General features: G+C 39.4%; 1 protein-coding gene across 2 annotated transcripts in view; it reads right to left on the bottom strand.

Annotated features, from left to right (window-relative positions):
- The window catches only part of LOC124125004, a 76,274-nt gene extending 64,582 nt beyond the window's left edge, over nucleotides 1-11,692 (bottom strand). For both annotated transcript variants that reach the window (XM_048390892.1, XM_048390891.1), the window contains exons 1-6: nucleotides 11,621-11,692; nucleotides 5,058-5,168; nucleotides 3,390-4,687; nucleotides 3,211-3,294; nucleotides 2,227-2,795; nucleotides 823-994 (exon numbers count right to left, since the gene is read on the bottom strand). In XM_048390892.1, the coding sequence (XP_048246849.1) occupies nucleotides 823-994; nucleotides 2,227-2,795; nucleotides 3,211-3,294; nucleotides 3,390-3,585 (1,021 nt within the window). In that variant the 5' untranslated portion in view covers nucleotides 3,586-4,687; nucleotides 5,058-5,168; nucleotides 11,621-11,692. The remainder of the gene's footprint in view (nucleotides 1-822; nucleotides 995-2,226; nucleotides 2,796-3,210; nucleotides 3,295-3,389; nucleotides 4,688-5,057; nucleotides 5,169-11,620) is intronic.
- Nucleotides 11,693-22,149: the final 10,457 nt, after the last annotated feature.

Here is a 22,149-nt window from a genome sequence, read left to right as displayed (position 1 = left end):
CCGTGATATTGCTGGAATATTGCTAAAAGCGGCGTAAAACCATACTCACTCACTCACTTATCAACTTAGGGTAAATAGGAAATAATCCACTGCGAATAAGTAAAAAATAAATTTTAAAAATTTAAAAATTAAATAATGTTAATTTTCCCAGTTTGTAAATATGTCATTTTGCGCAGGTTTTATGTATTCCTGCATATGTATGTATTTTGGGCCCATGGCCTTTTATTGAATAAATTGTCCGTCTGTCTGTCTGTAATTATCAAGTTATGTTTCTGCTGAGAATAAGAGTTGCGGCGGAATAATAAAGTACTGTCTTAACCTAGATTAGTATCAACACTTGACTGATCTGTGACTTTCACAGTCCATTGCCTCTATCGTGAAACTGTATAGTTGGACCCACACTTCTCGTCTCGAGACATCGGGTTTTCTCACCAGGGAAAAACCTGGTACTTGCATATCTTTTTATGATGAATGTATATATCCGCACGCTACACTTTTCTTCAGCAGATACGGAGACGTGAAGCGCGGCAGTTCATCCTAAACCTTAACTGACAAAATGACCGATCATAGTCATCTGTGAAAGCTATGAACGCCAGAATAAGGCAACGTGCTATCTGATTTATATGTTTAAGGCTTTACGTAGTGTTTAATTAGTGTAGACTTTTTTTTTAATGAAATCTTGGCATTGGCTGTATCTACGTTTCACGTTTACCATTGGAGGTACCAGGAGTCAATCGGGGAAAAAAGAAAATGTAGGAATAAAATATTCAGATGCACGACCTTATACTGAGAGTTTACATATGCTCAATATCTCATATTTACCAGATGCTTTGCTTGGTCTATCAACTGGAAGCTGCGGGAATAATTCTTCTCTGTCCTTCAAACACTGGTGACGATATATCAGTTGTGATACGTCCACTTTGTCATCTTGATTGACTTTGCTGATTTTGGGTTCATCATCTTCCTCCACTGTATGTAACTGTTCATCAATTGCCTTGAAATAAATAAAAATTCATGTAGGAAGCGTGGGGTGATGAGGGACAAAATATTTTGTATTTCATAAGGAAACTAAATCTGATTGTAATTATAAGCAAACAACCTTTTGGTTGGTTGGTTTGTTGTTAAACGCCGCACTCAGCAATATTCCAGTTATATGACGGCGGTCTATAAAAAAATCGAGTCTGGACCAGAAAATCCAGTGATTGACAGCATGATTGGTTGGTTGATTGGTTGTTTTTTTGTTTAACGCCGCACTCAGCAATATTCCAGCTATATGACCGCGGTCTGTAAATAATCGAGTCTGGACAGACAATCCAGTGATTGATATCATGAGCATCGATCCACGCAATTGGAATAGATGACATGTATCAACCAAGTCAGCGAGCCTGACCACCCGATCCCGTTGGTCGCCTTTTACGACAAGCATAGTCACCTTTTACGGCAAGCATGGGTTGCTGAAGATCTATTCTACTCCAGCGCTAATGAAGTCACGTTTGAATGTAGCATTGAACACAAGGTGACATATGCTTGTTTCACTTCTTATGTATGTGTTTTAATCCCAAATATGTAATAAATAGATAGGTTCTACTGCACAGCAAACACACTAAGTATCGCCCAAAATCAAACACAAAACAATGAAAATACTCGTATGCTATGATTAGACTTTCATGCATCACATATTTCAGTGCTTATTTCACAATACAATATTTACTATATGTTACTATATTTATCATGTAGTGGGTATGTTTCTTGGCAGGATAAAGCTAATGGATAAAAACGGTTGGGCCACTGACGGATAAATAGGGTCAGGTAAGTACTATTTACAGTGATTATTAATTATTACTGGGATAACTATTATCATTATTTATTGATCATCTGACCTACCGAAAATCAGCATGTCAAGTAATTTTGCAAGCGTGGGCAACATTGGAGTCATAAATGACGCAATTTACCGAGGACAGAAGGCATATCATTTTCCATGCCTGTGCTCATAGACCTCTGTGGGTTTGTGGGTTTTCCCGGTTTTAAGATACATGTAATTTTGTCGCTGTGAGGGTTAATCTGAATGCATTTCGCTACCATGTAAATTGACAAGCAGACTAAACAAATGTGTGCTTGTGACGACCAGATATATTGCGTAAATTCCAGGAACACTGTATAATTCATAAAGGATACAATGTATATACCAATTTTTTTTCTCTCATTTGCCCTGAAATTGGTACATACATCTTGCTTGTATATGGTTGTCACATGTTCTTCATCTTCCGCGGTTGGTGGTAGTCTCTCTATCTCAGTGTCGTCAGACAGATATTTCAGGAGAGACTTTATAACGGATGTACATTTGTCTTTATCCATGTGCAGTTCGTTAGGGAAAAATATGCTTTTGGCTAATTTCTGACGTTGGGCCAGCTTTGTCAGAAGACCATGTTTCTCCTGACATGAAATGTTGTCGACAGTGCCATGCACAACATTGAAATCAAGCTTCGTATCTTTCTTTACATGTTGTATGATCAACCTCGCCAACTGGGTGTTGTATGGAATGTTCTTCTGGTTGACCTCATCCCTAGATGTGAAAGTCAGCACCAAGACAGGCCGTGTAGGGGAGAACACACACACATCACACAGGAGAGACGCGGGGACCCGCCCCTCCCAGGAGGGGTCTATAATCTTTCGCAAGCTGCCTCCTGCGATGATGACTGAGCACTCTCTGTCCAGCAGCTCTCTCAACCTCTTTACGATGTGGGCATACTGTTTCGTGAGAATGTCCTCAATGCTGGCCGGGAAGATTCCGAAGACTGAAACAACCATTGCAACATTTATTGTACATAATTTTTATAGTCAACTAAGTTACAAATGCTCTCCCTACGCCAGCCACCATAACAGTTAGGAAGTAAGGAACATTTGAATACCTAATTTGAATAAACGTTCGTGTTCTAGATTTTAGCCAAACGTTTCATATAGTGTTTTACTATTGAAATAAATGCTCATAAAGTTTAACAGATGCTTATAGTGATGAACAATAAAACGGTATTCCCTTTTAGGTTGGTGATAAGTGAAGAAATGGACGTGTTTCTAATCTTAGGGCAAAATAATGAAGTCTTCATGCGTAATATGCTAGGATTCAAAATAAACTGTGCATATGAACATTTCCTTTAATGGTATCAAACAAGATGCATACCATTAAGAAACAAAACATTTATTGTTACGTACATGACTGCCTCGACTCATCGGATAGTGTCCTTACTATATTTCTTTGTTCAGCCGTAGAGACAATGTTTGACGGGAGCATACAACCTGAAAGTGGTAAAAGCCAACGATTCACTGTCAGATTATACAGAGATGAAAGTGATGTAAAAGGTATAGAACATATTAAATACAAAAAGCCTCACCAGAAGTCTTTAATCCTGTTACTGAGTCATCCGAGTCAGAGAAGTCATCATAGGTTGGTAATGGAATATCGCCTTCTGAGCTGTATCTGCTGGACACACTGGAGTCATCACTCTCGTCACTGTCATTTGTTTTGCCGGGCAAGTTTAACTGTCCTTCCATATTGAACTGTTCTTCCATATTGAACTGTTCTTCCATATTGAATGGATATGAAATTAAATCTCTGTGGCTTTAAAACGATCTAGCCATGTTGCTCTGTCCATCCGATGTATAGCGTTGTCCTTTACTTCATACGCCCTTGGTCCATCCTTGTCATTGAAGACAATGCCATCATAATACCGTACAGCTACCTCCAGAACACGTCTTTCAATTCCAGGAATTGGATGTAACCGCACGTCAATCAAATCATCAGGGGCACTACAGAATGTGCCTTTTCGTAAGGCTATTGTGTCACTTTCTAATTTAGCTTTGATGGCTTTGATGATCTCAGACTCTTTAAATTTCGTGCAAAACCCGTCAATGTTAGGAAATTTGGTTCTGTAATTCTCAATGTCCAGAGTATTCTCAGTTATCCCAACATAGTATGATCCGCCTCCCTCAACCTTGGACATAGAGGTCACGTTGTCTTTAAGTTTAAGATGATGCCATATGTAATCTGCGAAATCTGACGGACTTCTTGAAATTTTCTTTGCTACTTGATTCTTCAGTTTGTCAACATGGAGACCTTTGATCTCAATATTCCTGCTTTCATGGAGTTGTTGAATATTCTTACATAAACCTTTTGTCTTGGGTGAGTCTATTGTTTTCCGTCTCTCGATCATGCAGTTAGCCAGCCTTGTAGAACTTATTGATATGTTTTCAATATCGTTCCTCACCTTCGTGTTAAAATCAACAGTAGCTACCCCATTCGTTTCCTTCACGTTCACTAAAATGAAGTCAGTTTTGTCTGAAAAGTCGTCTATATCAGAGAGCCATTGTCGTTTGTATATGTCTACATATAACTCTCCGTCATCAATGAGATCAGACAGACTCCTGGTGATGAGCTCATCAAACTGTTCCAGACACCTGTCCTCGGGTATTTGACCCTCTACGTGAATCAGAAGATGGCCCCCTCCGCTGTTCCTCCAAGCTGAGACTACCTTCACAAGTCTGTCAAGTGTTTCCTTTTTCTGTTCTAAAAGTTGTCCCGATTTCCTTCCAGAGCAAATGATAGACCGGAATGTGTGAAGGAGAATGATATTAGGAACGTTGCATTCACGACTGTATGATGTTTCTACTACCTTACATTTTAGGCATCCATCTGCAAAGGTAAATGTAAAAGTAAACTATTTTAAAATCACTCTGGCTTACACATGTTACCCTTTTAAACTGTCCCTGTGGGGAATCCGAGTCAAAGCTGTAATCTGTTGAAAATACTGTGAAACATGTAATCCAAATTGGCGGAAACGTATTGCATACTGTCTGGTTGGTCGGAATATTGTAATCGCATTCAGCCACACTAGTCTTGGTCTGAAATTAGTATTTATCATCTGCCCGTGTCTCACATTAAAATATCACACCAGACAGTATGTGTTCAAAGTTAATTTCGAATTTGTTTCACCTGGTGTTGTTACAACTATTCAAGCTGTTTGAGCCTTTGGCAAAAGTGCAGCTGTAATTATGAGAATTACCTTTATAGTTCTTGCCGTTTCCCAAATCCAGTGATGACATGTCATGAGCATCATCGCACAGATAAACCTAGATGCGCCTTCTCTGCATGCACCAGCGATTCCTTCTAAATACTGAAAACATGTAATGTCTAAAATAAATTATAAATATCTTGCAGTGGGAAGAAGATGTCCAAAATAGCTTTAAGGAAATTGAATATGACCGGCATTTGACGAAACTGTATATGAAATATCTCTGTGCAGTTCAAAGCTGAGATTGAGCTTAAAGGTAATTAACCAGAAGTTCTTACTGTCACCAGATGTAGTAATGTCAAAATGGTTCAGGATAGGAAGCTTTGTGGCATTCGGGAAATGGTGAAAATACGGACGCCCCAGAGAAATGCTCCATAATATACATTACTTCAAACTTGTATGGGAACACCAACATATTATGCAATTCTTCATTCACGTAGCTGTATTTCTTGAAATAAACACTCAATTAAATGCTGTAGGTAACATTTAGAACACTTGAAATCCCATGCCTCAAAATCCAATATGTTAAGCCACTGGGATCAATGTGTGTAGAGTAAGTTGAACTATATGTGTTGTTATCAACGTCTTTCGTCGGCTACTTTGCAAATTTGGCGTCCCCATCAACGATTTGAAATGCATTAGATCAGGTTAATATTTAATGTGAGCAGTATATGTCGTGTTTACACCAAGTAAGCTTCCTAACACAACACAACTTAACACAGCTTGACCAATATAAACATCAGACAATGACATAAGACATCTACTAAATCTTAGTTTGACACACCCATCTACCTCGTGAACAATACACCATGACTAGTTCTTATTTCAACTGGAAGAGAGTCATCTTTATCTTACCAGGTGGCATTTTCTGCCGACGGCGAATGTGTGTGAAACCAATTTGTTAACTAATGCCGAGCGTTGTCTAAGGTGCACTACAGACCACAGCTAATACTCGAAAAACGATATTGTTCACGTTTACGGTTTGTGAATACAACTGTTAAAACCTCGTCGTTGAAACCTGAGTCACTTCAGGTACATACGACAGTCAACTATGTTCCCCGAAATAGAAACGCTACATATGCTGGTTTCTGAACAAAGTATGATTTAGTTTAAGCAAAATTGTAACTGATACATGTCTTTAAAAAGTATTAAAACGTTTAATATTTAATACGTTATATTAGAATATAACAACATATTTTTCAGGTGTTTCCAGGAGCTGATGTCATTTGAAGTGCGTGAATAAAACCTTATAAAACATCATTGTACACGAGTAAAGCAGTACAGACACCCAGTGAGGGGCACTGTTAACAGCGGTGTTATTACTTACGATATCAACAACATGTCATGTAGAGTTTGATTTCACCAGTGTTAAAGAACGCTTTGTATGCATATATGTAAACATGGCAAGTATCATCATGGTTCTTAAGTAACCTTAACATAGCGACAAGGATGCACGAGAAGAGCTTTAAGACTGGACACTGTGACTAAGCAGCTTCATTCTCCGACATTACTCCCAGAACATCAACTATACCCTCTGATCTTAACTGCGCCCTGGCATAAGTTTACTGCTTCCTTAAAGGGTACAAAACCCGTATCAAGGCTACCAGTAATAACTCTAATGTAAACGCAATAATATGAGTCATAAATCTTACAAGTAGAACAACTTTCAAAACCAACAATGAAAAAACACTCTGTGAAAACATGTAACTCACGATACCGCATTTCATATTTCGAACAGCATTAGTATACTATGTTTGATGAGTTTCGACCAACACACTTTCACTGGAAACATCTAATACACACTTATTACCGTTATTATACAGCTAGAATACTTCTTTGGTTGGCATTTAGAAGTTGGAGTACTAAGTACGGATAAGAAACTACAAGAAGCCATCAACATCAAAAGACTCCAGCCGTCAATCAACAGTGACCAAGGCTATTACATACCCCCGGCGTACCATCAACTAATCAAAGACCCCAATCAGCCATAATCCCGTTGTTTATATTACTGGCTTCATCCTTGGTTTATGTCACTGACTTCACCGATGATTGTCATCACTACTCAAAAAATTCAATATAAGCAACCCCTAAAAGCCCTCTCTTAGGTTGCACTCACCGCCTTCACCCTTTTCGGAATACACTAAATGGCCCGGCCAGGCCCGTGTGCGAAATACGCTACAGTCGGAAAGCGCACGTTAAATCTCCTATATCAGTCAGTCAGTCATTCTGTGTATCACTTGCTTTATAACAGTGTTAGAACCTACATCGAAACGTCGCTCTTAATTGTGATAAAGAAGTTGTTCTTCCATAAACTCTTATCCTTACTTAGTTAGCATACTACTGAGTGCGGCGTTAGTGTTCACATATGTAACAGTTGGTTCAACCTTTTAATATGTAAATAAAATAGTATAATTCAATTTGAATTTGTTATAACTGAACATCTCACATGAGTATTTATCGCCGAAATTATAATCCATCAACATAACAAATTAGGCCTGCCAATTGCGCGTGGCCAAAAAAGTGAAATATCAAATAGACACTGCAGTGCCAAATGAAAAACAGTGATGTTTTTTTCACTTATGATAGCATTACGATTCCGTACATCTCATAAATCGTCACATCTAAAAATGCTAAACAAGTTCATTATATTATCCCTGTCCTTCAAATGTTAATAAAATATGTATCTTTGTCAAATAGTGTCACTAGCCTAAATAGCCTGGCAAGCCGGTGTGACATTGAAAATGAACCCGCGTTGAAAAGTGACCAAATAGTAACCTACGTATGCAACGTTGCCTGGACCCCCTGTGTTCACTGGGTTATTAGCATCTCTGTTGGAAGGGTGGATCACATCATCATCGAGTTAGGAATAAAAACGGTTTATTCAAGGCGGGTGAAGCAAATCAGAAATGCATAGTTTTCTAATTTAAACCCTAGAAGTTTCTGATCTCATATGTTACAATGACCACTACCATCATTTGCAACGTGAAACAAAAGTGCTGGCCGAGCGATGGAAGTTAGCAGACTCGCCAAGAGCAAAATACCAAGTTTGTTTTCAAAAGATTAAACTTTTTTACTATACTGAACGACAAAAGTTCCCGTGACATTGAATAAGATTTAATGCAAAGTTATGTTTTTTACCAAATCTGAAACAATTTAAGTTTGCGGCAGATAAAAAGACTCATGTAAGTGCTGAAATGGTTTAATTTGTCATACTGACTTCAGAAATGCGTGATTTCATGACAAACATGACCATGCCAAAATGTCAATTTACAAAGCAATAGCGTGTGTGTCCAACCTCTGGTTGCGATGCAAGCAACACATCTTCGTCTCATGGAATTGACCAGGCGTCCTGTGGGATATCTGTCCATATCTGCTGGAGCATGTTTCGAAGTTCCTGGAGTGTCTGTGGAACACCTGGTTGACGTCGAAGGCGCCGATCCATTTCATCCCACATGTGCTCGATTGGTGAGAGATCAGGGGAGCGAGCCGACCAGGAGATGACATTCACGTTGTTTTGTTGAAGAGACTCCTGAACAAGTCGAGCAATATGAGGCCGGGCGTTGTCATGTTGAAAGGTAATGCCTGGACCATGACGACGCAAAAACGGTAGAACAACAGGGCCGATGATCTCGTCGCGGTAGCGCTGTCCATTGAGATTTCCCTCTACCGCTATCAAACGGGTCCCCTGTTTTGCTGTAATCCCACCCCATACCATAACGCTGCCACCCCCGAACCGATCTTCTTCCATGACACGATAATTGACGTAACGTTCACCTCGACGCCGGTACACTCGGATCCGTCCATCGCTGTGGCTGAGGTGAAAACGAGACTCGTCAGTGAATAGAACTGGTCCCCACAACATGGCCGTCCAGCGTAGACGCTGTCTGCACCACTGTAGACGTGCTTGAGGGTGGTTTCCTGTCAAAATGGGACGTCTGGTGGGTCTTCAGGCGACAATCCCTGCACATCTTAGGCGATGACGTACGGTTTGTGAAGATATGCGCCGAAAGCCAGGGATGCTTCTTGCAGTCACTGTTGCTGGGTGGAATTGATTTCGTGGGTGTGTTGTTCGAATCCAGTTGTCTTGTCGATTATTGGTTAGGCGTGGACTTCCACTCCGAGGATGGTCTCTGACTGCATTCGTCTGTTGCCAACGTTGCCATAAACACCAAATGGTGTTTCTGTGGACGTTAAATTTTTTGCAACATCACGTTGACTCGATCCTGCTTCAAGCATACCAATGGCTCGCAGACGCTCATTTTCGGACAGGCGTGGCATTTTGTAATGTTTAATAATTGCGTAATTTTGTTGTTTTTCTGAGTGGTTGTTGTCAGCATGATGCTAAATAATGCATATTAAATCCCGTTAACGAACATGTTTTTATACCCATTCTTGGGTAGTGAAATGCATGGGGCTTGCATAAAAGTCAACTTTGCATGGAATGCAAGCTTTTCTGTAGCAGTTGCGTTTTTGTGACTTGATTCCATACAAGTAGTACAATATTGAAAATCAAACTTTACTTGTTTGAATAATACACTAAAATATTGGTGTCACAGGAACTTTTGTTGTTGAGTATATTTTTAAAAATGTCAACCACTAATAGATCACACAAATGTAAATCTCAAAGACACATCTGCATACTATAGGCATTCCTAGACAAGAAAGCTGAAAACCTGACCAAACGGGCAATGCTCTATTAAGTCAGTGAACTGATTCCATATCGGTGTGGCAATGAAGGCAACTTTTCGAAAAAACACAAAATCAAAGAGATTGAACTCGTTTAAAAAGTTGACAATGATGTTACACTTTACACATTTCCTATAAAAGCCTGTTTTAAATGTGAAAAGTGGTGTGCACGATTAAATGCATTTCAAAACAGCGAGCGACTGAATGGGAATCTGCCAGACTCGGTTCTATGTCACTGAACCCCAAAATTCCAGCCCCGTATAAAAGTATTGGTGCTATGTTGAAATAGAGTATCTGTGAGATATCCTCGAGCAGAGAGTGTACGCCAGAGACCCAGCACCAGCCAACGTTGCCCAGCTTGGGGTAGCGCTTCAGGTGGAATGGTTGGCAATACCATACGCAAGTTAATCAACAGTATGCCCTCAAGGTGTCGTGCATGTACCGCCCACCAGATATATATCTACACATCCGAAATAATTTTACGAAATAATTTCTGAACCCGGTATATAAAGGCATCACAAATGCGGTATGTTTATGATATAAATTTGAAATAATTTTGAATGCATTGTGTACGCAATGTTCCTAGATTGATAGTTTGACCACAATGATTAACAGTTTACACTAGAAATTAAAATCAAAACCACCAATACATCTGTGAAGTTGAAATGTAGCAGAGTACGGATCATGGTAACAGGAAAAAGAAATTCGTTACGACTCAGGTTCATAAATCTTCAGTGGTTAAATTGGTTGAGCTGCTTGAATTTACGTGAATGCATACATTGCCGAATTTAAATTGGAACCCTGAATTAGATCCTGATCAAAATGTATGACATTTATATGCATCTTTCTATAACAAGAACTTTCCACAAAGGCTTATCGATGGCAAAGTGAAAGTAAATGTAGTGGTTGTTTATTTGTGGGCATTATCGTCTGATATAAAAAGATCAAAACTAACGCTGATCGGAACAGTTTAATAAAACGGTTGTTTCGCCAGGGGATCTTGCAACAGAATTCCACAAAATACGTCATAGGGTACGTGTTTGTGACGTGTTTGTAAACTCCGTGCTGCAGGGCCCCTTTCCTCAAGGAAACCACCGCCAAGCAAGTCTACAGTGGTGCAGACAGCGTCTACGTTGGATGGACACGCAGTGGGGACGCTGTGAAGTTCTATTCACTGACGAGTCTCGTTTTCACCTCAGCCACAGCGATGGACGGAATCGAGTATACCGACGGCGTGGTGAACGTTACGTCAATCATTGTGTCATGGAAGAAGATCGGTTCGGGGGTTCGGGGGTGGGATAACAGCAAGACAGAGGACCCGTTTGATAGTTTTAGAGGGAAATCTCAATGGACAGCGCTACCGCGACGAGTTCATCGGCCCTGTTGTTCTACCGTTTTTGCGTCGTCATGGTCCAGGCATTACCTTTCAACATGACAACGCCCGGCCACGACGTGAATGTTACCCTCTGAACGGCTCTTTCCCCTGATCTCTCACCAATCGAGCACAGGTGGGATGAGATGGATCGGCGCCTTCGACGTCAACCAGGTGTTCCACAGACACTCCAGGAACTTCGAAACATGCTCCAGCAGATATGGACAGATATCCCATAGGGCTTTGTGGTCCATTCCATGAGACGAAGATGTGTTGCTTGCATCGCAACCAGAGGTTGGACACACACGCTATTGATTTGTAAATTGACATTTTGGCATGGTCATGTTTGTCATGAAATCACGCATTTTCTGAAGTCAGTATGGCAAATTAAATCATTTGAACGATTACAGGAGTCTTTTATCTTTTGAAAACCGAAATTTTTTCAGCCTTGGTAAACAAACCATAATGTTGCATTAACTCTTAATTCTCCACTCACCTTCAATGGCGAAGTAATCTGTTCGTCAACAGTAGCTCCGTGTTGCTGCATACTCTAGAGTGTTAGGCATATCTGTGAACAAATATACCGCTGTAAATAAGGGCAACCTTTGACTCGCCAACAGATAACATGTCTGTTATCTGTACTCGCTGCATCAACGTGCATGGTATGTGCAAGCATATTCGAAGCTCTTGGCATCAGTCAATCTTTAAATATTTATTTTCTTCCAAACTTATTTGAGGAAGCAAAACCATTTCTTAACAACTAACAACAAGATTACTTATATTTATAAGTGCAGCTACAAGTAATAAATTGTACACACACATACGATACGTACACGCACAGACAAAATCATGTCAGGTCATCATAAATGATAACAGATTAGGAGAGAGAAACATGGATGATGTTCGTGGTAAGTGTGATGTCTCAAGATACATTGTATACATGAAACATCCTAAAATTCAAATAAAAAAACTGCCAAAAACGTTCACCATCAAAGCCCTGAGTATCGTGATTGTCGGACTGTGCTGCTGGTACCTGTAACGACACTTTCGGCCATGAATATTCTGGTCCTGGGTTGAAACTTGGCTAGTTGCATTGGCGTCGTGCCCAGAGTGACAAGATAAATGAATCTCAATGCATAAAGTCATAGCAGAGCGCTGCAACGTTAGTAAACTCTGGCTGTGGATATTGTGGTATTGCGTGTAGTGTGCCAGTATGTGGGAATGTGTTGTTAGCATGCTCGTTGCAAAGGTGCTCGACACCAGTGGTGTTGGGATATGTGTGGGTAATGCAAGAGTACTCGGAACGCCGACAAGTGATGGTGGCTGATGCGCTGGGGTCATTTAAATCATTAGCCCCCGTGCACAGACGACACACAACCAAAACATTCCCTGATACTGGTTGCAATTGCTATGGCTGGTTGGCCAAAGCTGAGACTAGCTGGACATAGTGTGAATTAATTATTCTTGAGTTATTATTGATTACCCTTAACAGAACGTTTATTAAGAAATTAAAATATTTAATTAAGGTTCTGCATTTTGAAGGATATAAAGTCCCCTTGTTGATATCCCCATTCTACTCAATGTGCGTCATTATTAGCAATATTTCGAACAAACCCCATGATGTTTTTGCACCAGTGAGTGACTCGGTGGTCACGTGGTTCAGTTCGATCTTGAAGGAGAAAGACGTGTCTCTGTGTGCTCTGTCAATATGGGAATCTCTCTTGATCAATACGGGGCAAAAATAGGATGCTTCTCCCAACCAAGTAAGTCAAGGCACAGACAAATCCACGGTGTACAAATAGCAAAATATTCGTTTTCTCTATGTTTGAGATGATTTTGATGAATGAACTACTCGTCACCTTTGGCAATGTCGATCCGAACCCCGGCCCCAACACGAGACAACAAACTCTAGCTGTCGATGAGAGTGGATCGCGAGGAATAAATCCGAGTGAAAAGGAAAAAGCTGATATTCTTAATCTTTTACATGACATTAAAGGTGGCATAAAGACAATGAACCAGAACTTAGAATCGCTCAACCATAAAGTGGACAACATGGCGCGGGATTTCCCCGTGCAACACGACTTACTCCAAACTGAGAATAAACAACTCAAACTGAAACTGACAAATATAGAAAATAAACTTGAAGATCTAGAGTGTCGAAACCGAAGGGACAACTTGATATTCCATGGATTAAGTGGTGAAAGTGGTGACACTTGGGAGCGATCGGAAGAAAAGGTGCGGGATTTTTGTTCGGAGTCCTCAGAAATGAGCAACGCAGCTGATATTGTCATTGTCCGGGCACATCGACTCAATCCAAGACAGAAAGATTCGCCTACAATAGCAAAACTCCTAGATCTAAGGACAAGAGTGACATATACAAAGAGGCGAGATCGCGACTTTCAAGAGAATCGAACACCCGTGTGACTGAGGATTTCCCACAAAACATCCGAGACGACAGGCGTGCCCTCTCCCCTTGGTTTGTTAAAGCACGCGATGCAGGAGATGACGTTAAATAAACAATTTGTGAAAGGTGGATCTTCATGTACGACAGACAAGTGAAGGACATCATGAGAGTATCAACATCTCAACATTCTTCTGCCAAGGTGGGTGGGCGTGGCACCACGTGGGCAAGCGCTTTGTTTGGACCCGGAAATGACGCAAACACGCAGGGTGAAGGTCATACTGGACGAGGACATAAACAAAACTCCGTCTGAAGGTTAGGCCATGGCCCTACGTTCGACATTCTGTCGTGGAATATTGATGGTTTACACAAACATGACAACCCGTACTCTCAGGAGAAATACGTATGTGCTCATTATGACCTTGTTTGTTTTTGTGAATCTTTTGTGAAGGCAGAAAACGATTGCTCGATCTTCTGTCTGGTTTCCGTTGGATAAACAGTGTGAAAATTAAGACTAAACAGTTAGGACGCAACAGTGGTGGTGCAACCATCATTATCAAGGAAAAGTGGTTGGATGATAAATATATCAGTAGACTATATGACTATTTCGAGAATACAGTTGTGTTGCTGTTTGCTACCAGCTGTCTTCACATTGACAGAGTCTCAGTTCAGATTTTTACTTATGTCTCACCTGAAAGTTCGCCAATATATGAAAATAGTGAATACGATGGTATTACTACTCTTGAACATTATATAAATATTATCATGACTGACCATCCCGACAAACACATATTTCTAGCGGATGATCTAAATGCTAGAATGAAAGATTTTCTAGATTTTATACCAGATGACAATATTGATTTTATTGATAAGGATATTGATGACTACGTATACTCCTCGGATCACTTTGACCTTCCAAGATCAAGCAGAGATAACCTTGTTCATAATGAGTATGGCAAAAAGCTTGCAGAACTATGTAGAACATTTGGTATCCATGTTATGAATGGTAGACTGTTTGAAGATAAGCAAGGTCAGTTTACATGTGTGACCCACAATGGAACAAGTCTTGTTGATTATATGATTGCCTCCTCCTCACTTTTTCCATATATCTCAAACTTTGGCATTGGTAACCACCAATCTAACCACTTTCCGTTATATTGCTCTTTTAACATCCAGTCTCCTTATGAATATTATGACAACAGGGACCAGGTAAATAAATGACCGTCAGGAAACCTCATAACCAACTAATGTTTTGTGCATGTCTAGTATCCCATAATGTTTCGTGATAAGTTTCATTCTGAATATAATGTGAAATAGTCTGGGCAAAATCGTTTGGTTATTAAAGATTTCCTATGGTAAACGAAGTCATTCACAAATATTACGTCGTTAGGTATTTGTATTACACAGTTCTTGATGTGTGGACGACTATTAACATTGTAAAAGAAAACGCTTTTTATTGGAAACAAAATAAACAAAACCATTTCCATAATTTACTTCTTTTCCATTCCATTCCGACTATATCATAAGCATGTGTCAATGAATCATACTCATGAATCAGGTTAGAGCGTATCCACCACAAACACATGCAAATGCAAGTCAGGTATTTGCAAGTCAAAGACATACATGTACAGTTACCACATTGAAATAACACAACTTTATACGAAGCTTCTGAAATAAACTTAGGGAAGAGCTGGTTTCGTGTTTTAGAGGAAGACACTAGAATATACATGTATGTATTTACATAGACTTATCAGGCTGATTATAACTAGATTTGATTGGGAAATTTTAATCAAATTTTTTTTTTCAAGTACATTTCTTAGAATTGATGAGAGAATGTAAATCTTCCATGAACTGCTATTTGAGCGTCTTCAGGATTTATAACATGGTGCCCCGATTTTGATTTCAGTGGGGGGCACGGGTGGCCCAGTCGTCTTAGGCGTTGCGATTTGCTGTGCATAGTTGCGTCCATTTGGGCACGCCAGAAACCTATGATTGTGGGTTCGAAACCCGGTTCGCCCCAATTAAGTTTCTAGGTTTGTCAGCACCATACCCGTGCGCGTGGGGTTCACCGAAATGGTGAACGTCTGAGACCTGCATCACTTTGGGCTTTCCTCCCACATTAAGCTGACACGCCGTGATATAACTTGAATACTGTTAAATGGGCAATTACCAAAAGCAATTCCCCGAGAGTTGTTGCCTTTGTTATTGTTTTTCCCCGTGAGTACCCGGATGATATAGCAGAGATCTAGACTAGTTCGCGGCCTGTGCTGCGCCATTCGTAAGCGCAGTTGTCACTTTTATTGACAGTATAAGGGCGTATGGTCACATTTATCAACAAAATGAAATACAGTTTTGGAAATAATAAGGAAATTTAGGTATCTTTGTGGGTAGCATCATTAATGGTGACGGTGTTTTGATAAGTCACTTGCTTGGTTATTGTGTGATTTTCATTTACACTATTTTGACTTGCAACACAAAGAAAATATTTCACCTGCCCATTGCTTATTTTATGGTGTTTATTTTTTTACAGTCAAAATGTGCAAACGTTTCACTTAGGAAATTTATTAAACGCCTAAATATTCAGTTATTTCACAAATTGACTGAAAAATATGCCCATCTGTATTATTATGATGACGAAATCCAAACAATTTTATGTTTAATATCATCACCAAGTGACTGAAAATGTAAGGATATTAAAAGTACATTTCTATATTGTTTGGATTCTAATCCCAGCATAATTAATCTATTGTGATGTTTTTAAGCCCTTTTGACAGTCTTAGTCATTTTTAGTCAATCTGTTAAATAAATGAACAGATTTTTCAGTCAATCGCCTGAAATATTTAGACATTCTATAAATTGCCTGAGTGAATCATATTTTACACATTGACTGTAACATATACACGCATACAAAGGAAAAGACTTGTGAAAAACAACGTCTATCGCGCATCGAAGAACTTCTCAACCAAAACGTAGAGGAACAAGAATGATTCTGTTCAATGCTACAGCAAATGAATGAAAACAAAATGCAAATATCATAATTACAACCTACCAAAGTTATATGTATATTTTTAGTCAGCTGCCTTTTTCGAGGAATGCAACCGTACATATTCACATAAAGGAACAATATTCCACACATCTGCAGCTGTACAAAGAAACTTATTGGATGTCACGTGTCTCTGTAACAATCAAATATTTCAAAATATATTTATCGTTTCGGGATATTATAACCCGTGTTTGGTTTCTCAACTGATCACTTAGTTTGTTTCAGTTGTTTCACATAGGTGTCAAGTCTCAAAGGTCAGCTGAGAAAGCCCATGTGACAACTGTTTTCATAATGTCCACGGTTCTTTAACAAAATCCATTGAGTTAGATAACAATGAGCAATCAATCAACGTTATATCGGCTTTGAACAAAGTATGTTGTTTTCACATCGGCACTTCACGCCCAGATATTGGGGTATTTCGTCTGCTTTAGTAAACATACACATGTAAACGCTTACTTTTGACAAATCCACTGTGCCAAATAACAGTGATTATTCAATCAACGTAATTTCTGCTGATCCTTTGATGGCGCGGAATGATGGTGATCACTCCTCTTGCTGGGCTGAAACGTGCATATTATATGACATACATTTCACCTCACTTCAAACCGGGATTCGGTTTAAACCTGGATTTGAATTGCATAAATACCACAGACACACGAAATGCCTAATTGGAACCTTTATCAGGTAATCTGAGTGGTGCCTCCAGTAATTATACCTGTAATAAATTAACTGAGCATCAATTGAATGACGACAAATACACAAGTTTAGGGTTATACCAGAAAACATGGATGACAACTAGGGAGTAGTTTACCCACGCAATCCGAAATCCGAAAATGCTTTCACTGCAGGGATACTTTTCTTATTATAAACTATAACCACCAGGGGTATTTCCAAATAACGACATCCGATGAGCTTCCTGAAGTGGTCTAACGGGTTTATTTTGTGACACGTGTACGTAGCAAAAGTGTCAGTTTAATGATACTGATACGCATGTATGTGTTTATAAGAACATCCTTGAAAGGGGCCCGGTGGAAATATTATCTGGGATGGTAGGAGGCAAGACGATTGTGTTGTATTATTTTCCACTTACATGGAATTAACGTTTCATGAACGCCCGATACCATCACTATTTGATAGTGATTTATAAACACATGCTCACGATACAGTCGGAATGCTTTTAGCAGAGATTTTCTTTTGAATATGGAAAGGATTGTGTCACTTTTATTATGAAACTGTAGCATATTAAATATTTCACTAACATTGTTGGCGGGTGTTAGTGCAGTCAGTATAGACGCTTGAATTTCGAAATATACCATTTGAAGTTTGAATCCATCTGTCGACAAATCCGATAACACACTCGCGAGTAATCAGAACCTCTCTTACTTTCTTAAACATATGTTCGAGCTCAAATTAATGAATTGAATTGTTTACAAATATCAAACGATGCTTGGAACCCATGTCGCCAATATCTTCTCTATCCAGGGAATATTTACCAGAAACAGTGTCAAAAGAAAACCAAATCACTCTATTGCGAAAAGCGTTTTTGTAAAACGATAGCCAATGAAGCGTGTTGATTGGTAAAACAATAGAGGATTATAGGGGGCGTCTCACATGCAAGTGAGCGAGGCTCAAGATGGTGAGCAGAGGTTTCAGCTCCACATGATCCCAAACAACCAACCAGGTCGAAGGCTGGCATTCTAATAAAAGTAAGCGGGGTCCGACCAGATACGCATTTATAGACGGAACAAAAAGCTACAGAAACCCTGAACATGCAGCTGAATGCCGGGGGTCGCCTGACACATAAGAAGAAAAAATAGGGCGCCTGATAACGCCCTGCAGACCACCCAACACCTGCTATGGGTGGCCAAGCAACCATTCAGCAATATCATGACACTGTGTCAAATTATGTTTGCTTATAAATGTAAATGTGCTTATTTAGAAAGAGCAACATATGTACATTCGTATTTGAATTATCGCTTCAGGACCATCGCTTATGTATCCTTGACTTGATCATCATACTTGTGACAACCGTTACGTTCGGTACTTACTTACTTACTTACTTTGGAGATTTAACGTGCGCTTTCCGACTGATGCGTATTTCGCACACGGGCCCGGCCAGGCCAATTAATGCGTTTCCGAAAGGGGCGAAAGTGGTCTGTGCAACCCAAGAGGGGGGTTTAGGGGTTGCTTATATAGAATTTGGGAATTTTGAGATTTGGAATAGATGGCGATGGGGTTAGGGAGGAGAACTAAGGGAGCTGGGTATGGTGGATGTTTGTTTGTTTATGTGATTTTGATTTGGTAGGTTATTGTGTTTTTAGATGCGTTTTATTAGTTCCGTTTTTATTAAGAATACGCCAAAGGCCTTGAAGTTTTCTAGTTTATTTTGTGGGTTTAGTATTGCTTCTAGAGTGAGAGCCTTGTTTGGATTGAGGGTGGTTTGTAATGCGGTTCGATGTGTTAGGTAGTGTGTGCAGTGGATGAGTGCGTGTTCTGGGGTTTCTGGTTGTTTGCAGTGTGGACAGTTACCTGTAGTGTGTTTTTTAAAAAAAATTAGTTGGTTATTTAGGTGGGTGTGTCCTGTTTGGAGTTTAGTGATTACTCTGCCGATTTGTTTGGATGGATGGAGCATTTTTGGTTTGGTTAGTGGTTTGCTGATCACTTTTTTGATTTGGCTATTTGAGTTTAGATATAGGTTATGCAATTTTTGTGTGATTTTTTGCTTGTTTACACTTTTAATTTCTGATTTTGAGATGGGTAAGTTGAAGCTTATTTCTGGGATTTCGAGGGATAGTTTAGCTGCTTTATCGGCGTTTTCATTACCGTGGATTCTTGATTATGGAGGGCTGAGGCCATGCCCATTAGTTCTGCCGTGAATATTGATTGGTTACTTGGGAGTCGGAAGGATTGTGTGGTTACGTTACGTTCGGTAGTAAACCCTCCATTATATCTAAAATGTTAACTGTTCTTTAAACACGACCAGGTGTTATAAGCGTACGCTTAGACAACAAAGGCACACATTTGAACCGACTGTCGCCGCTCAGTCATCGTCATGCATATCATGAAGTAATTAGGGTATTGTCACTAAAGCTTCGCGCCCGTCTGTTAGTTCTGATAGTGATTACATAAGCTTTGTATTGATATGTTTATCGAGACGAGTAAAAGTACGTGAGGGGTGTATGAATGTTTTAATGCCTCAACGTCACACGAAATGAAAACCGGAGTCACTCGAATGGTTTAAGTAAGACAGTGGCAATAAATAAGGGCGTCATGAGGGTCACACTTTACAGACAGGCGATAGTCAATTTACGTCAGACCTCTATACAACGTTAGCATATGCTCCGATTAAATCCGGGGCGCATTCAAATATTATTGTCTTATCAGCAGCATATTGGGTGAATTATAACTATAATTGTCGGATGCTTAACGTAAGTTAGGGACATATTTTAGAATATTTAAGACTTTAAAAAAGATAATTTATGTGATTTATTTCGATAATAATTTTTATTATTATGAATATCTCCTTAACGAATATCTAATATCAGAAAGAGGATTGCAGCTCACTTTAAAGTGCATTCTATCCTCGCCAGTTGGATTTTTGCAATTTTTGCATTTACGAATGCTGGTCACCACTCCGTAACAATTAATGCGATGGTATTTGTGGAATAGCCTTCAAATGTTATTACTGTAGAATATCATTTTTTGTAAGTATTATGAAGTGGACATTTGGAGGCGTCTCAGGATATCTTCCATGATGTGTTTTCTAGCATTCACCACCAATTATAACAGTGTATTGGAAACATGTATAGATTGCCTGGCTGTAGATAGGATTTGTGATCTTAACAATTACCGGGTGTGACAAAGTATACAAGATCTCATTAGGGGATAACAAGGATATCAGTTTAATATTAGAGGACGTTGGTAGTGAATACGTAATGGCATGTCAATTTCTAATCCTTTCTTTCTCTGTGGGTAATCCTTTCAACATGATGAAAGGAGGACACTCAACCAGTTCGTGCTTTTTTTTTGTCAAATGTGTCTTTAAATGAAGGACAGCTGAACAAAGAGTAAAATCTATTTCCCATGTCACTTCCAGCTGGTGACATGTAGTGAACTTGGCATGTGATGATGACTTTTCATGTTTATATTATAATAGTTTGTCAAACTGTAATATAAATTATTAATTTATTCAATGTGAGGAAATGTCAGTACGGGATTTTGTCCGAGTAGGGGACTGTCGGTGTGGGGGAAATGTCCTACACTCCTTAAATATATGGTGTGGTACATAATAAATGAGCAAACAATCCCGCGTTGTAAATGTTCCTATTTTAGAACGTAATATTTGGCAATGAGTATGATAACCTTTTTATTCAGATCTTCGGAGAGGCAGCAGCAGAAGCCAGCACTGGCTTGTTTTGTCCTATCCGCTTACAAAACGTTCTAAAACCGTGTCAAACCATACCTACATTGTTTTGTGTGATGGATGATACAGGTACATGCTATCTCGTCTTCTTAACATTCACTTACTTCATTAGTGCAGGCGCACACGTATAACTAAACACAACGAAATGAGAAACATATTTTCATGACCTGTAGCCTATAGGTCCTTGTCAATTGTAGCCCTCCCTCCTTTAGTGAACATTAATAAACAACCGGTATCGATACATAACATGTTCTCTGGTCTCGAATCAACGTAACAAGTTAATTAAATACTGCGTAGCAATCCTATTTCAGTGAAGGAATGTTTAGAACAAGACGTCAAAATGACTGTATAGTGTAATGTGTTTGAAGTCATTGTTCTATATTCTAAGCAAACACGATACCACAGGATATGTGAGATGTTGCTGACGAAGAAATATGATCTTGTGTCAACTCAATTTTATTCTTTATTTCAATTCAATTCTTTATTTTTCAGTATAAAGGCAATATGCCCACGTACAAATACTCACTGAAAAATACAGTATACATGTAGATCTTGTGTCACAAATATATGGTAATCCTTGTTCCTCGCACAAACCTATCGATACCGTTCATATCTGTTGCGCTTCCGTCCTAATGACCATGAGTATTACATATGTTCTTAAATGTAAAAACGTCTTAAATGCCACTGGTTAAAGCTGCTATTCAATTGCCTGCACAGCTGAATCTGCCCTACTCCTACAATTTGCTGGAAGGTGGATTTCATCCTCCACGTTTATGATGTTATATAACGCATGACTCTTCCTGTTATTTCGTGCACCTGCTTAGCATTGTGAGTAGACAATGTAATTAACTCTCCGAGTTGTCTCGCTATAAGTTACATAATAAACTGTGGGGTGCTTTTTTTATTGGAGTAGATATTCTGAGTATATTCATTTTGAATAATGTTGCAGTCTGGTTCGCTCTCGAATGTCTAGAGAATAAAGAATTCATCAAATCACAACTATATCTGCAGACCCCGCCACCAAAAACCCTAATCCTTTCAGATTCATTAAGTGGGCTCCAGGCTATGAAAAAACTAAAACACAAAAACCGCCCAAAACTAATACAACAGATAATTAAAGCGCAAACAATCTACTTAAACTAGGTGAAGACATAGAAA

Source organism: Haliotis rufescens, unplaced genomic scaffold (genome assembly GCF_023055435.1).
Source record: "Haliotis rufescens isolate VD_foot unplaced genomic scaffold, xgHalRufe1.0.p SCAF_9, whole genome shotgun sequence".
Classification (NCBI taxonomy): domain Eukaryota; kingdom Metazoa; phylum Mollusca; class Gastropoda; order Lepetellida; family Haliotidae; genus Haliotis; species Haliotis rufescens.
Note: the sequence above shows the minus strand (reverse complement) of the source record. Positions and strands in the feature narration are given on the sequence as shown.